This window comes from Bubalus bubalis, chromosome 16 (genome assembly GCF_019923935.1).
Source record: "Bubalus bubalis isolate 160015118507 breed Murrah chromosome 16, NDDB_SH_1, whole genome shotgun sequence".
In the NCBI taxonomy this organism is placed as follows: Eukaryota; Metazoa; Chordata; class Mammalia; order Artiodactyla; family Bovidae; genus Bubalus; species Bubalus bubalis.
This window is the reverse complement of record NC_059172.1, coordinates 37710337-37728115: the sequence shown is the minus strand read 5'-3', so window position 1 is coordinate 37728115 and position 17779 is coordinate 37710337. Positions and strand designations below refer to the sequence as shown.

Here is a 17779-nt window from a genome sequence, read left to right as displayed (position 1 = left end):
TGGGTTTCCCTGATGGCACAGATGGTAAAGAATCTGTCTACAATGCTGGAGCCCTGGGTTGGGAAGATCCCCTTGAGGAGGGCATGGCAATCCACTACAGTATTCTGGCCTGGAGAATCTCCATGGACAGAGGAGCCTGGTGGGCTATAGTCCGTGAAGTTGCAAAGAGTCAGACATGACTGAGATAAGTGCAGCACAGCATATGGCACATCAGTGAGTTCAGCTGCTCAGACGTGTCTGACTCTCTGCGACCCCATGGACTGCAGCATGCCAGGTCTCCCTGTCCATCACCAACTCCCAGAGTTTACTCAAACTCATGCCCATTGAGTAGGTGATGTCATCCAACCATTAGACCCTCTGATGATCCCTTCTCTTCCCATCTTCAATCTTTCAAAGCATCAGGGTCTTTTCCAATGAGTCAGTTCTTCACATGAGAAGGCCAAAGGATTGGAGATTCAGCTTTAACATCAGTCCTTCCAATGAATATTCAGGACTGATCTCCTTTAGGATGGACTGGTTGGATCTCTGTGCAGTTCAAGGGACTCTCAAGAGTCTTCTCCAACACCACAGTTCAAAAGCATCAATTCTTCAGCGCTCAGCTTTCTTTATAGTCCAACTCTCACATCTATACATGACTACTGGAAAAACCATAGCTTTGACTAGACAGACCTTTGTTGGCAAAGTAATGTCTCTGCTTTTCAATATGCTATCTAGGTTGGTCATAGCTTTTCTTCCAAGGAGTAAGCGTCTTTTAATTTCATGGCTGCAATCACCATCTGGAGTGATTTTGGAGCCCCAAAAAATAAAGTCAGCCACTGTTTCCATTGTTTCCCCATCTATTTCCCATGATGTGATGAGACCAGATGCCATGATCTTAGTTTTCTGAATGTTGAGACTGAAGCCAACATTTTCACTCTCCTCTTTCACTTTCATCAAGAGGCTTTTGAGTTCCTCTTCACTTTCTGCCATAAGGGTGGTGTCATCTGCATATCTGAGGTTATTGATATTTCTCTTGGCAATCTTGATTCTAGCCTGTGCTTCTTCCAGCCCAGCATTTCTCATGATGTAATCTGCATACAAGTTAAATAAGCAGGGTGGCAATATACAGCCTTGACGAACTCCTTTTCCTATTTGGAACCAGTCTGTTGTTCCATGTCCAGTTCTAACTGTTGCTTCCTGATCTGCATACAGATTTCTCAAGAGGCAGGTCAGGTGGTCTGGTATTCCCATCTCTTTCAGAATTTTCCACAGTTTATTGTGATCCACACAGTCAAAGGCTTTGGCATAGTCAATAAAGCAGACATAGATGTTTTTCTGGAACTCTCTTGCTTTTTCCATGATCCAGCGGATGTTGGCAATTTGATCTCTGGTTCCTCTGCCTTTTCTAAAACCAACTTGAACATCTGGTTCACGTATTGCTGAAGCCTGTCTTGGAGAATTTTGAGCATTACTTTAGTAGCCTGTGAGATGAATGCAATTGTGTGGTAGTTTGAGCATTCTTTGGCATTGTCTTTCTTTGGGATTGAATGAAAACTGACTTTTTCCAGTCCTGTGGCCACTGCTGAGTTTTCCAAATTTGCTGACATATTGAGTGCAGCACTTTCATACCATCATCTTTCAGGATTTGAAATAGCTCAACTGGTGTTCCGTCACCTCCACTAGCTTTGTTCGTAGTGATGTTTCTTAAGGCTCACTTGACTTCACATTCGAGGATGTCTGGCTGTAGGTCAGTGATCACACCACCATGATTCTCTGAGTCGTGAAGCTCTTTTTTGTAGTTCTTTTGTGTATTCTTTCCACCTCTTCTTAATATCTTCTGCTTCTGTTAGGTCCATACCATTTCTGTCCTTTATCGAGCCCATCTTTGCATGAAATATTCCCTTGATATCTCTAATTTTCTTGAAGAGATCTCTAGTTTCATGGTACATAGTGAATGAATGAATGAATGAATGAGCAAATAATGTCATTTAAATATTAGCTAATTATGTAGCCTGGTTTGTGAAATTTTACTTGCTTTTGTTTTCCCATATATGTAGACACCAAAAGCAAATCTTTTAAAAATAATTTATTTATTCATTTATTTATTGGTAGCGTTGGATCTTCATAGCTGCACACGAGCTTTATCTAGTTGCCACGATCAGGCACTACTCTTTGTTGTGGTGCAAGGGTTCCACACTGTGATGGCTTCTCCTGTGGAGCACAGCCTCTAGGGCATTTGGACTTCAGTAGTTTGTGGCACTTGGGCTCAATAGTTGCAGCTCAAGTGTTCTAGAGCATGGACTGAGTAGTTGTGGCACACGGGCTCAGCTCTTCCAAGCCATGTCGAATCCTCTTGGACTAGGGATTGAACCCGTTTCCCCTGCATTGATGGGCAGACTCTTACCCACTGTACCACGAGGGAATCCAGCACAACTATTTAAAGGCTATAACTTATTAAATGAACTTATAAATTAATGGCAAATCCAAACACATTTTAATGATTTATTTTATTTTAAATCTTGCCAAAATGATTTTGAAATTCAACTGTAAAAACAAACATTTGAAAATAATAATGCCAAAATAAATGGTGTTTAATATTCTTATTTAAAGATATCTGTTCACTTGTGCAGTGTGCCTTAAAGGATAATACTGAGGAGTGAAATTTCTGGTTTGTAAGGTATGCATATCTGTAACTTTGCTAAATATTTTAAATTGATCTTGAAACCAGTGGATGCACATTTAATATCCCATTAGTAATGCATAAGTATTGCTATTTCTCCATATCCTCACTAATTTTTAGTATTTTCTGATTTTTGTTCTAAGTATATGCCAATTTAAGGACTGTAAAAGTGGTTTTCATTGCCTTTTTCTTAGTACTGAGATGGTTGAGGTTGATTTTATAAAAAAAATTTTGTCTATATTTCTTCTGATAAGTGCGTGCCTTTATCTTTCATTATTTCTATTTTTTCCTATTTTACCATTTTCATATCCATGAATTTCATAATATATATTCTTTTTAATTTAATTTTTAAAATAATGAATCATAAATTTTATTTCAAAATGTAAATTTCACTAAACATGCATGCACATTAAAACAATAAAATTTACAGATTCATTAATTTTTTTTTTCTTTTTGCATAGGGCATCATTATAATATAGAATCTATGTCTTACAAAATACATACAAAGTTTTATCCAAGCAAGCCAAGGCAAGATTGGGAACTGTACAACTGTACTACTTCAGTGTAGTGATGGGGAAAGGCAAAATGTGGCCTTCAGAAGCATGGTGTGGTGCTGGTTAGAAAAAAACCAACAAAACCACAAGTTCCTACAGAAAAAGAAAACATGTGTTCAGATGGAAATGGTCTTGGACCCTTGGAGTCTAACGTGGGGTTTGGCAAACAATCCCAGAGAAGCTCCATCAATAGCTTTGGGAGGAGGAGAGCTGTCTGAGAAGTTCAGGGAGGCTGAGACCCCTAGTGCACCCAGCATACAGAGATTCCCAGGCCGATTCCAGGCAACTGGGATCCATAGAGGCCCTGCCTCCTACAATGCACAGCTGCTCAGCTACCCTCCAGCCCTCAGAGGCCTCAGCGCTTGGGACAAGAACTCTCCAAGGTGAGCCTCCCGCCACAAGCCTGGGCACCCTGACCCAGGAATGGACCCTGGGAGGTGGCTCCCTGCTCCAGGGATGGCAGGCTGGCCTAGGACAGGGGCCCCTGAGCTGAGCAGGGGAGTCAGCCTTCACCCAGACCTCTGGCTGCCTGGCAGGCATTCAGCTTGGTTTCCAAACAAACATGTGCAACAGCCCTGTCACCATGTTGCCAGGAAGACGTCCCCAAGCCTTGGGAGAAGGTGCTCATGCACCACCCCTCTACCCGCTATGCCTCCTGTGTCCCCCATAGGGAATGCAAGGTGTTCAGGGCAGGGGATGCCACTTGCTCCAATCCGGTTCCTCTTTAAATAAAAGTAGTAAGGTTTTAAAGCTGTACGAGAAGGGGACAGGCTGGGTGGGGCCAGGGGCCACACTGCGAGTCCCATATGGCAAGAAGGGTCAGTAGAAGCCAAGCACGGCCCTGGACTCCTGCCTCCCCCCACATCCAACTCTTGCAATTGATGAGAGACAAAGTAGCTGATGCGGGAAGGGCCTCTTCCAAAACAGTGTTCAGGCATTTATCAGTAGTCAGCTGGACTGTGCATCTGAGTTCTGGTACAAAATTCTCTGGAATGTGCCTGGGACAAACCTTTGAAGCTCAAGTCTTGGAGTCAGGAGAATCAGTTACAGAACCTGGCTTTGGAGGGTGATCTATATATTCTTTTTTATTTTTTCAAATATATTTCAATTACTTTCTTAATTGTTTAACATAGAGACCATGCACATTTGTGTTAAAGTACCACAGATTTTGTTGCTATTGCTATAAATTTAAAAAATATGCATTCCTAATTGTGGCTTTTGGACACGACTGAGAGACTTCACTTTCACTTTCCACTTTCATGCATTGGAGAAGGAAATGGCAACCCACTCCAGTGTTCTTGCCTGGAGAATCCCAGGGACGGGGGAGCCTGGTGGGTGGCCGTCTATGGGGTCGCACAGAGTCGGACACGACTGAAGTGACTTAGCAGCAATTGCGGCTTTACATAATAATGTGTTAGTTTGTGATTTTATTTATTTACTTTGAACTCAGCAAATTTCTTGAAATATCATTAGTTTAAAAAATCTATCTCTAGAGGCTTATGGGTTTTCTTTGTACAAAAATCCTGTCATTCGTTAGTAATGATATTTGTCTTTCTTCCTTTATGATCGTAAGCCTCTATTTCTTTTCATTGTTCTATTGTGTCAATTTGGATAACATTGGCAGAAAACTCTGTGTCCTGGGGTTTCTAAGATACACAATGTGTTGTTGACTATATGAGATAAAGAAAATATCAGGATGTGTCCATAATGACCCACAAAATAATTTGCATGTAAAACATAATTGCTCTGACAATATCGGGAAAATGCAAAGGTCATTGGTCATAAAGTAAATATTAGTGACAAAGTGTCACTTTGAAGTAATTTGTTGAGAAACCTGTGCTGTGGCTTTCCCATTGATATGTGTGTTTCCAGACTTCTCACAATAAAGCACCCAGCAGTCATCTTCATCTCTTTCAAATCTCATTCCAGATCCCAAACATCCTGCCCTCTGACAGCCATCTCTGACCTAGGACTGACAAACACTCTTGCAAACACTCTTGATCAAAGAAAGTGTAAACAATCAATTAATCAGTGTGTGTGTGTGTGTGTGTGTGTGTGTTATTCTCAGTTCCTTGGGGCTGACTATAAGTCAATAGTTCTTTTTTGACCACTTTTTATCTACCTCCAGCACATGGGATTTCTTATGTAGAAGGAATAACTTTCTATGGTTCTTACTACCAATTCAAAGTTACTATATTGCTTCCTGATCTTTTCCTAGGAAGATTCAAGACCTATAGGCCCATAAACAGGCCATATAATAGCATTCTAGGAAACTAATTTTCTATATATGTAGCAGGTATAAATAAGCTGTTCTTCAAAACCTCTCAGATAATACATGGTACTGACTTGCTGTGACTGTGTGGATCAGAACAAACTGGAAAATTCTTTAAGAGATGAGAATAACAGACCACCTTACCTGGCTCCTGGGAAAACTGTAGGCAGGGAAAGAAGCAACTGTTGGAACTGGCCATGGAACTATGGGCTGGTTCAAAATTGGGAAAGGAGTATGTCAAGGCTGTATATTGTCAGCCTGCTTATTTAACTTATATACAGAGTGCATCATGTGGATGCCTGGCTGGATGAAGCTAGAATCAAGATTGCTGGGAGAAATATCAATAACCTCAGATATGCAGATGACACTACCCTAATGGCAGAAAAAGCACAGAAACTAAAGAGCCTCCTGATGAAGGTGAAAGAGGAGAGTGGAAAAACTGGCTTAAAACTCAACTAAGATCATAGCATCTGGTCCCATCACTTCATTGGCAAATAGGTTTGGAAAAAGTGGAAACAGTGGCAGATTTTATTTTCTTGGTCTCTAAAATCACTACAGAAGGTGACTATAGCCACAAAATTAAAAGATGCTTCCTCCTTGGAAGAAAATTTATAACAAACTTAGACATTGTATTAAAAATCAGAGATATCACTTTGCTGACAAAGGTCCTTATAGTCAAAGCTATGGTTTTTCCAATAGTCATGAACGGATATAAGAGTTGGACCATAAACCAGGCTGACCACTGAAGATCTGATCCTTTCTCATTGTGCTGGAGAAAACTCGAGTCCCTTGGACTGCCACAAGATCAAACCAGTCAGTGCTAAAGGAAATCAATCCTGAATGTTCATTGAAAGGACTGTTGCTGAAGCTGAAGCTCCAATACTTTGGCCACATGATGCAAACAGCCAGTTCATTGGAAAAGGCCCTGACGCTGGAAAAGATTAAGGGCAGGAGGAGAAGGGAGCAAAAAAGAATGAGATGGTTGTATGACATCATCGATTCAATGGACATGAGTTTGAGCAAACTCCAGGAGAGAGGGAAGGATAGACAGAGAAGCCTGGTGTACTGCAGTTCATGCAATCCCAGTCAGACACGACCTAGTGACTGGACAACAACTGGCTTGCTAGGATTGGCAGAAACATTAACTTCTAGTATAAGGATAAGAGATGCTTGAGAAAGTAGAAAATTAATTACAGCTTTACCAGTTCTTCCTTGGGTTATGGAGAGACTTAACTATCTTCTCCCCATAAAAAAGTCAAATATTCTCAGGCGGATCTGTTTGGTGTTAATGCCATAGACCAAAGGGTTGAGAACAGGGGGCACAAGGAGATAGAGATTTGCAAGTACAATATGCACGTGAGGAGGTACTTGCTGGCCAAAGTGGTGGGTGAAAAAGGAAAAAAAGGCAGGTACATAGAATATAAGAATCACACATATATGAGCTCCACAAGTGCTAAATGCCCGGAACTGGGCATCCTTCGAGGGCAGGCGCAGCACAGCCCGCAGGATTAGGCTATAGGAAGCGGCGATGAGGACCATGTCCATGCCGGTGACTGAAAGGGCCACAGTGAGACCATAAATGGTGTTGGACCTGATGCTGGCACAGGCCAGTTTGGCAATGCCCATATGTTCACAGTAGGTGTGAGGGATGATGCGATGTCCACAGAAAGGTAGGCGTTCTATGAGGATGACAAAGGGGAAAACAAAGAGAAAGCCACGGACCACACATGCCAGACCAATCTTCCCAATCACCATGGCGTTGAGGATGGATGCATAATGAAGTGGATGGCAGATAGCCATGTAGCGGTCAAAAGCCATGGCCAGCAGAACAGCTGATTCTGTGGCAAAGATTGTATGCACGAAAAACATCTGGGTGAGGCAGCCTTGGTAAGATATTATGTGGGACTTAAACCAGAAGATTGTTAGCATTTTGGGCAATGTGGTTGAACAAAGTACCAGGTCAGTGATAGACAACAGGCACAGGAAGAGGTACATTGGCTCGTGCAGAGTTCTCTCCTTCATAATGATGTAGAGGATAGTTCCATTGCCAACCAGAGCGAGGATATACATGGAGCAGAAGGGGATGGCAGCCCAAATGTGCTGATCTCTCATCCCAGGGATTCCAAGTAGAATAAATGTGGAAGGATGGAAGATAGTGTCATTGGGGACAGATGCAGAAACCATAATGATGCAGAGAATCAGGCTTTACCTTCCTGAAAGCTATTATAAGGTGAAATAAATTCATCCTAGAAACAATCTATTTCTCCTACAAATCTTTAATTTCATACCTTTCTTCCATGTCTACCAGTTCTACTTCAAATCATGCCTTCCTCATTTCTTTCCTGAGTAATTAAAATAGCTTTGTAACTAATATACCCACTTCTAAGATTTTCATCTTACAGTGAAACCTCTCCATTTCTGCCTAATATTCTAATGTGTGAAAATCATCAACTATTAATATCATGCAAATATAACCTTTCTTAGTGCATGCTGTGAGGAATATCTTGTATTTTTCTCCTTTGGTCGATTCTCTGCCACTTTCTATCTTGTTCTGGTCCCTGGGACACTGGGCTACAGTGATAGAGTCCTTGCCCTCTCATTTCTGGTTTGATATGACAATGGGAAAAACCATCTGGAGACTGGAGGGAGGTCAGGGATTTATTCCTTCAGCTCTCTCCCAGCAAGGTTGCTGCAAGCTGGATACATCTCTCTGCCAGCAGCCTTTTTGACTCTGGTTTTCTCTTTTAGCCATATTTCTCTTGTTCCTTTGGTCCAAGGGTTGTGACAATGCCTGCTATCACTAACCCAGCAACTTCATAAGCACTTATAGTTTTCTTATACTTACACCCACACCTTTGAAAGTGGTTTCCATGTTGCTATGAAGAAAACATACATAAGCCAGTTCCTACTTAGAGAAAGTGCCTCTGAGGAAATTAAATTTAGTCTCCAAATCTGAGTTTTCGTCAAATGCTTCAAGCATCTCTTGCACAACTCAGTTTCCAGGATTGTCACCCTCTTTATGTGGTCCAGTCTGGAAAATAAGAGACTAGATTTAGACTGCCGGGTTCAGAATCTGATCTGATTGCTGTTACTTACTAACTGGATTATCCTCAGCAAATATTTTATTCTCCTCAGTCTTCAGTTTTCCAATAAAAATTTCAGATAATAATGTTTTAGGGTTTTTTCAAATAATTAATTGAGAAAAGCATATAATGCAGTCCTATATTTTAAGAAACATTTGTTACAGTACTCACTGATACTGCTCATGCATTTGCAAATGTCTGAGTCAGTTAGTCTAACTATATATTTGCCTTTCAGAAAAGGAAACTTTATTTAGTTCCTCAAGTTGAAAGACATATTGGTCTTTCTTGAGCTTATAAGCCATGGTTGAAGGCACTGTGGTTTTACCCTCTTTTAAATCAAGAACTGTTTTCAGAGGTAGCCAAAACTAGTCCTCAGTTAGTTAGGTTAGGTGGACGCTCAAGATACAAGATGGATGGCTCCTCAATGATCCCATCAATATGGCAATGTCATTGAGGTTCCCTCATTAATCTCCCTTGGGACCAAGAGACAATTCTGATATATGAGTCTTTTAAAATAAAGGGAATATGTTTTGTGCTGCTACCAAGAAAGAGTAAAGATGAAGGAGCGCATATCATTTCTGTTAAAGGAAGAATTTCTCTTAGACTATTCAATAAGACAGAGATCTGATTTTGCTATGGACAGGACAAACAGAACCTAGGGTAATGCAATAGGTATTCCTAGCTTTTTGGCTTTGAAACTTTCTGTGTGAGAAATTGTAGGATAGAATTAAGAGAATTAGATTTGGAGGATGGAATCCTCAGACATGGAGGAGATTGGAAATCTAATAAGTTTGCTGATTCCTTAGGTTTTCTGAGGGCACTATAGGGTCCTAGGTACTCAAGTACAAGGTTGCTTTCTAACAAATGTATGTATCTGGACTCCTGCCTGGCTGGCCTGACTGATATGAGTGAGAGCAAGATGCAGAATGAGACATTCTTACCTCATTATTGCTTTAAGAAAAGCTACTCCTAGAGCTTTGATTGGCTTATCTTGAACCCGTAAGTAAAATAGTAAGGGACTAAAATCTCTAACTGCAACAAACAATTGAGATACAAATAAAAGAAAGACTTACTGATGGTTCATTTTGGTATGCAATAAGGCTACCTTAATACTTGAAGGATTCAAGAAACTGTACCTCCTGTACTGGAGTCAGGCACCAATCTGAGATGACTTCTGGAGTAGACAAGGACATCAGTATATTTGTAGGATTGTTATCCCTCTGTATCTCCTCCGTACCTCTGCTCTTGGCTTTACAGAACAGTCTTTCAACCTTTTTCTATCCTTCTTTTTCATTAAACACTTACTCCCAGCATTGATGGTCAGCTGCACTAGAGAAATCTTGATCCAGCACAAATAGTATATTTCCAGGATCTGAGATTTGGTCTCATTTATCTCTCCCTTCTGAAGACTTTTTAGACCCAAGGGGCTGTGGTGTGGCTTAGAGCACCAGTGCTCCCAGCTGCTAAAAGTAAAAGTGAATTTGCAAAGAAGATCTCTGGGAAAACACAGAGTCATGTCAGAGTCTTCTCTTAAATGCTGAACATTTTTTTAAGTCAGGAGGGATCATCACTGTCTCACAGTAAGTTAATACCTGCTCAGCCCTTGGAAAAAAAAAATGTATTTTGCCAAATTGTGTCAAACTGTTGAGAAGGGAAATTCAAAGAGAAAGCAGGCTACATGGAATAAAAATACACTGGGAAGAGATCTATCTGGAGTTGGATTTTGCACAACTTCCTTTCGTTCTCTTGTTCTTAAGAAAATCATCACTGTGTTTGATCTGAATTCCTCTAGCTTGAGTCTGAGTCTTTATTCTCTTAACATTTTGTGACTCCATTTGGGTAACTTTTGTTCTTTTTTCCTTCATCTAATTGTACCAGATGATAAGCTATATACTCAAAGGTACTGTTAGTTACAGTCCAGTGTAACATACATGTTTTTCCAACAATGCTCTAAGGAAGTTACATATTTGTCTTCTGAAATATTCTTCAGTGTTCTCCATCAAACTTTCACTTGGTTCAGCAAGGTATCTTGGATTGGAAATGCAAAATTGAATGCTAAGTTGATTGGGTCAAGAAAAATTCCTATAAATTAAGGCAACATGGAAAGTGTGTACTTGGGAAATATGTGACAGGAAACAATGGCATTTCCTCCCAGAATAGGACCATCATCTAATCTTATCTAGGACTAGAGTGATTCTAAGCTATGGAAATATAGCTTTCCAAGGAAGAAGAGACACGGTGGACTCAGATTTATTTCAGGTGTACTCACTGGGCAGATTTCACATCATTGTAAACATCTTAGTTATCCTGTCACCACTTTTCTCCCTTTCATGCCCCAGACCTAGTATCTGACTCATTGGTATTGAACTATAAATACGTATTCAGTGCAAAATGCTATTCCCAATTTGTCTGGGAATTTCATGCAAGTTGGTGTTTAAATTTGTGCAAGATTTTTGGAAAGTGATTTGACAGTAAGTGTGAAGTAACTTGGGGTTTCCCAGGTAGCTCTAGTGGCAAAGAATCCATCTGCCTGCTAGTGAAGGAGATGCAAAAGACAATGGTACAGTCTCTGGAAGATCCCCTGGAGGAGGGCACGGCAACCCACTCCAGTATTCCTGCTTGGAGAATCCCATGGACAGAGGAGACTTGTGGGCTACAGTTCATAGGGTTGTAACACTATTAGAGTTGGACACTACTAAAGGGCCTTAGCACACATTTATAAAGAAACTTGAAAGATGATTTCCCTTATTCTAGTGCTCACATACAGAGGAATCTATTTTATACAGGAAATATAGCAGATGGGAATGAGATATACAAATTTGAGTCCCAGCTCTGATATTTACTAACTGGAAAATTTCAAATACATTTTCAATTTTTCAGATCCTCAGATTCCTCAACTGTAAAGTAAACCTATTAATTTTACTTAAAGTTGGTGGTTCCAAACCTTTACTGTAGATTGGAAATTCTTGGGGCTTTTTATTATAAAAACTGCTGATGCGTTAATCCTACCCATAACCATGCTGATTTAATTGATACAATATGAAACCTGGACATTTACAGCAAGTGAATTATCAAGGCCCTGAAGTAGACTGTATTTGATGTGTTTGAAGAGATTCAGGAAGGCAAGTATGGCAAGAGCAAGGAGGTCAGGTAAATAGTAGTAGATGAGACCAGAGACAAACAAGTCGAGGTTGTGTTGGATTCTGCAATAGAGGTTTTTCATTCTCATATGTCTGACTTGTCTTTCCTTTCTGTATATGTGTTTCTGATGTATTTAGATGGGGGCATGTGGTAGGTTGGACTTCCTAGTGGCTCAGTGGTAAAGAATTCGCTTGCCAACGAAGGAGATTCAGGAGACCAGGGTTCGATCCCTGGGTCCGGAAGATCCCCTGGAGGAGGAAATGGCAGCCTGCTCCAGTATTCTTGCCTGAAAAATTCCATGGACAGAGGAGTCTGGCAGGCTACAGTCCATGGGGTTGCAAAGAGTTGGAACATGACTGAGTGACTGAGCACACATGTTCACATGTGGCTGGTTTTAACCAATGAAGTTAGAATAGAAATGACAAGTGTCCTGTTACTGAAAAAGCACAATATATTGTGTGTGTGCATGTGCACACACATGCTAGGTAAAGGAGAGTGAAAAGAAGAAAGCATTTGTACTAAACAGTAATTATAGGAATGAACCTTAAATTCATGCTGGTAAGGAGAAAAAGTGAGGCAATATGAAAATGTAATGAGTTTTATTATTACTGCATTGAAATTGAAGGATTATTGCATTCAGATTCAAGAGAAAGTGAATTAGAAAACAGGAGGTAATGGGTCAGGAACTGAATGCCTATAATTTAGATTATGAAGAATATATATATATATATATATACACACACACACACACACACACACACACATATATATATGTACATTCCATATATATATATGGAAACACAAATTCTAATGTATTTCCAAACAATGAAATAGATGAAGTAGAATGGTTAACAGTTTTGGAGAAAAATTCAGAGTACTGAAAATCAAATTGTTTCAGTTATTTATAACTACATTACAAACTACTCCCCCAAAGTAGTGACTTAAAGCAATTTATTATTATCTGTTATGATTCTGTAAATTTATTGATTATATGGGCTATTGTCATTTGAGATTTCTCTCACATACACAAATGACTGCAATCGGATTTTTTATGAAGTTGTAGTCATTTCTAAGTTTCATTAAAATTGATGCAATTGATTCTGGCTATTAACTAGGAGCTCAGACAGATTGTCAATCACATAAACCCTCCATGTGGGTTGGGATTCTCACAATATAATGTCTGTGTTCTAGAGAGAATGTCCAAAAATACAATAACACCAATGAGGAAGATGTAAGATTTCTTAAAATCTAGTCTTGGATATCATGAAACATTACATCTATTGCATTCTTTTTTCCAAAGTCTCTAAGGCAGCCCAGATAAGAGGGGGTAGAATTATATTGGACTTTTTGAAGCAATGCTGCTGCTACTGCTGCTAAGTCGCTTCAGTCGTGTCCAACTCTGTGTGACCCCATAGACGGCAGCCCACCAGGTTCCCCGGTCCCTGGGATTCTGCGGGCAAGAACACTGGAGTGGGTTTCCATTTTCTTCTCCAATGCATGCAATTGAAAAGTGAAAGTGAAGTCGCTCAGTTGTGTCCGACTCTTAGCAACCCCATGGACTGCAGCCTACCAGGCTCCTCCATCCATGGGATTTTCCAGGCAAGAGTACTGGAGTGGGTTGCCATTGCCTTCTCTGATAGCCAGACCATATTGTGAAAGTACATGGGATGCAAAATATTGTTTTGGCCATTTTGGGAAAATAAAACCTGCAACAACGTACCCTTTGGCCACAATAATGATCTCCACCTACATGCAAAATGCATTTGCCTTTTCCCTAAGGTTTCCAGATCTCACTCATGGGATTAGTTCAAAGTCTGGGATTTCAACCTTTAAATCAGGACAACGTGTGAATAGGACTCCTTGAGCTCAGTTCCTTGCATATAGAATCTTGAGTGTAGTTCCTCTCAAGACCTGTGGAGTAAAGAAATGGGAAAGAAATCAACTGCTCACACAGGCAACGCACCATGGTGATATACAGATAGGATAACTGCAATATTCATTTGTAAAATATTGGGAGAATTGTCTTACAGTCACTAGTCCGTTGTAGTTTTTTAAAATCCATTCAAAGGTAAGTATCATCAGTTTCATAAGAACCCACTTCTACTCCCTGGGAATGATTCTCCATGGCTCTTGGTTAAGTTAAGTGTTAGTCACTCAGTTGTGTCTGACTTTGTGACCCCATGGACTGTAGCCCACCAGACTCCTCTGTCCTTGGAATTCTCCAAGCAAGAATACTGGAGTGGGTTGCCATTTCCTTCTCCAGGGGATCTTCCTGACCCAGGAATCGAACCTGGGTCTCCCACATTATGGGCAGATTCTTTACTGTCTGAGCCACCAGGGAAGCCCTTTAGGCAATTAGCTTTATATTCCATATGACTTTTGCTTTTCAATGAGAAACAAAGTGTGCTTACATCTGAATACTTTTTTCAGTCTATTTCCAGATGAATAAAGTTGAAAACCCAAAATCCCCTTCTAATTTTGCACTCTGTCCCTTTTAGTCCAAAATGATGGTGCTTATGTCTATTTTGTCTTAAAAATTGTGATTTTCTATGACTCTTTTAGTGTTTACCCCATTAGACAAAAGTCATACCCACAAATATCTTCCAGATTGCCACCTGTCTGATTTTGCATGAGTTATGCTTCTCTGGGAAGATTAAGATTCTTAGAAGCTTCTTTACCTAATTAAAAAGATTTAATAGGCATATCCTTAAATATTTCTGTATTCTTAACAAAGGATCTTACAGATTCATCCTAAAGATGACATTATACTCTGAGGGCATTTCTTATTTTGTGAGTCCTTTGTCATTTGGAAAGACTGTTGTGTGGGTAATTAAAACAAACAAACAAACAAACAAACAAACCTTGATCCCAGTCATGACTTCTTTGCATTTACTCTAACAATGATTAAACACTGAAAGTTTTCATTTTAGCTTATAACTCTTTATCTGTACTTTATCATAAGTGACATAAAAATAATATTGGTATTTTTGGTATTCTACTTCAAAATCTCCTCAGCCAAATGCATCAGTTAATTAGTTATATTTTCTGTTTTTTCACAGTATAGCAAATATGATATTACCAAACTTTCTACAACTACATAGTCCTCATTTGTCTCTAGCCTCTAGTACTAATTTTGTCTTTGTTTTTCAAGACTTCATTAACAGCCTCATCAAGGCCCTTTCAGCTTCTGCCTGTTGCCTTATTCCACAGTGAATGCTGCATATTTTAGGCTTTTTTGTATACCAACACCATACTTCCTATTACCAATTTTTACAATATTTATCTATTGTTTCATGACTTACCATTCCCATATTTATTGGCCTAAAATAGCAAATTATTACTCTCATGGTTCTATGGCTTGGCTTTGACTAGATGAAGAGTTCTGTCTTTTAGTCTTTCATGCATTACAGAGAGATGTCAGTTGAGATCCTATAGATACCTGAAGTCTCAGCTGGACTGGAAGCTCTGGATGGCTTGCCAACATAACTGGCAGTTGTTGCTGACTGTTAACTGGAGTCTCAATTGGGGCCACCCTCCAGAATATTTAGACATGACTTCTCCATGTTGCTGGGGATGCTCATTGCATAGTAGTTGGATTCTAAGAGGGAGCACACCAAGGTCAAGTATTTCAAGAGACTTAGCTAGAAATGGCAAAAAAAAAAAAAAAAAAAATTATAGTCTAATTTCAGAAGCTTCAAATATTACTGAGTTCTGCGCACCAGGCCCTGCCATCCCTGGGATTCTCCAGGCAAGAACACTGGAGTGGGTTGTCATTTCCTCCTCCAATGCATGAAGGTGAAAAGTGAAAGTGAAGTCGCTCAGTCATGTCCGACTCTTAGCGACCCCATGGACTGCAGCCTACCAGGCTCCTCCGTCCATGGGATTTTCCAGGCAAGAGTACTGGAGTGGGGTGCCATTGACTTCTCCCACAGAAAAGCATAGACAATGGAATATATTATTATTGTGGATATCTTTGGAAAATACAATCTACCACACCAAGTTATTAAAGGGTCATCTCTATGGACATTAAAATAATCAACAATATTGATAAGAAGTTTTTGTGCTCAAAGTCAAAATTCTTTAAAAACTGCAATAAGTATAGATAAATGATAACATATTTTTAAGATGTGAAATTTCAAGTTGTGAATAATATGAGGAAATAATAAATAATATGAGGAAAGAAGTAAAGAAGTAGCTATGCTGAACATAAAGAACTATGCTACTTCCAGGCCCAGGAAGTTACTACAAGAATCAAGTCTACAGATTTTCAAAGGACCAAGACTTTTGATCTGGAAGGGTCCAAGATTTCTTAGGTATCAGAATTGTACAAAGAAATGTTAAAGAACCCAAAAACCCAGTGAATTACAGTCCAGCCTGGGCTTCTACCCTTTTGCCAAGTTCCCTAGGTGATTGTGGTTCCAAATTGGTAGACCTTTGCTTGTATCTTGTAACCTATTTATAACACTAATAGTCTATCCAAATTACACATGATCCTCCTCTTATGCCATAAGACTCAGAAATCTACTTCATAATGGTATAGAAACATTTTGTTGATCTATCTTTTCAGGTACACATTTTCTTCAAATTTTGTCTCCCTTCTTGACATCTACTTCCTTATCTTGTCTCATTGCTTCTTACAATGATGTGAAGTTGGAGTTCCACTTCCAACTCACAGTGGAATTCTAGGATTTCATAAAAATTTAAGTTGTAATTGTATTCTAGCTTTGAAAAAATTGAAATGTGTTCCAAAATTGATATGGTTACCTGTTTTCTTTCCCAAACTCTCAGTCTCATGTCACTGGGTCCCTTTAAGGAAGAAAAGTAGGATTATCTTCTCCCGAATCTGCTTGGTTTTCACCCCATAGATGATTGGATTGAGTGCAGGAGGAATGGCTACATAGAGGTTGGCAATCAATATGTGGAAGGAGTGAGGAATATTGTGACCACAATGGTGAGTGAGGACAGAGAATATGGCTGGTATGTAGAATATAAGCATGACGCAAACATGGGAGCCGCATGTGTTGAGGGCTTTCTGGTGGGCATCCTGGGATGGGAGGTTAAAGACAGCATGAAGAATGAGAGTTTAGGAGATGCCAGCGAGGATCAGGTCTGATCTAACAGTCATTACAGGCACAGCAAAACCATACCAGATGTTGATGGAGATGTCTGCACAGGCGAGTTGGGCAGTGCCTATGTGCTCACAGTATGTGTGTGGAATGATGAGTGTTTGGCAGAAAGGCAGTCGCTTTACTAGGAACACGCATGGGAAGATGATACAGAAGCTCCCGCTGACAATACCCATTACAATCTTAGTAATAACCTGACGGGTGACAATAGTGTTATATCTTAGGGGGAAGCAAATAGCAATATAGCTATCAATGCCATGGCCAGCAGGGTGGCAGAATCCATGGCAAAGCTATAGTGGAGAAAAAACATCTGAGTAAGACATCCAGGAAAGGTGATTTCCTGAGGACCCAGCCAGAACATGCTGAATGTTTTGGGTACACATGTGTTAGACAGGATGAGATCTGTAGCCGCCAGCATGGAGAGGAAAAAGAACATGGGCTCATAAAGGCTGTGCTCCATGGAAATAAGATAGAGAAGGACACTATTGCCTGCGAGAGCCACAAGGTAAATGATAAAGAAGGGAATCCCGATCCAGATGTGGAAGTGCTCCAGTCCTGGGATTCCCAGCAGGATGAATGAACCTGGATTCATGAAGCTGGTCAAGTTGAACATGGCCATCATGATCTTGGATAGGTTGTGTCTCACAGACTGAAAATGAAAAGTTCATGACTGATTGTTAACATTATCTTCAGACATGCATCTCTGAGCCTTCTCCTGTATCATCTGCTCATTTTCAGTTCTAGAAAGTGATAAACTATCCTTCTCTTCTCTTTGCTCATAAATATTTGCTAAGTTTTTAGTCACAATTTTAAGTCATAATAGAAGTGGTGTCTAAATAATTTTTCCCAGAGACACAAGTCATGTAACTCTAAAGCAAGTCCTGCCTGGCTACCAGCAACTCAGGAAATTTTATAAGAAAATATGTGCAAAAATAATATTAGGC

At 40.0% G+C, this 17779-nt stretch overlaps 1 protein-coding gene and 1 pseudogene across 1 annotated transcript; both read right to left on the bottom strand.

The window, feature by feature from the left end:
• Positions 1-6718: 6718 nt before the first annotated feature.
• On the bottom strand, positions 6719-7669 carry LOC102392069 (olfactory receptor 52D1-like). The gene has a single exon (XM_006053576.1). The coding sequence runs from the start codon at positions 7667-7669 to the stop codon at positions 6719-6721; it is 951 nt and encodes a 316-aa protein (XP_006053638.1).
• Positions 7670-16504: 8835 nt separating this feature from the next.
• On the bottom strand, positions 16505-17457 carry LOC102392406 (annotated as a pseudogene).
• Between the last annotated feature and the right edge of the window lie 322 nt (positions 17458-17779).

Excerpts from the sequence above, each read along its gene's own strand:
- LOC102392069 (XM_006053576.1), bottom strand. The coding sequence starts at position 7,669 with ATGGTTTCTGCATCTGTCCCCAATGACACTATCTTCCATCCTTCCACA.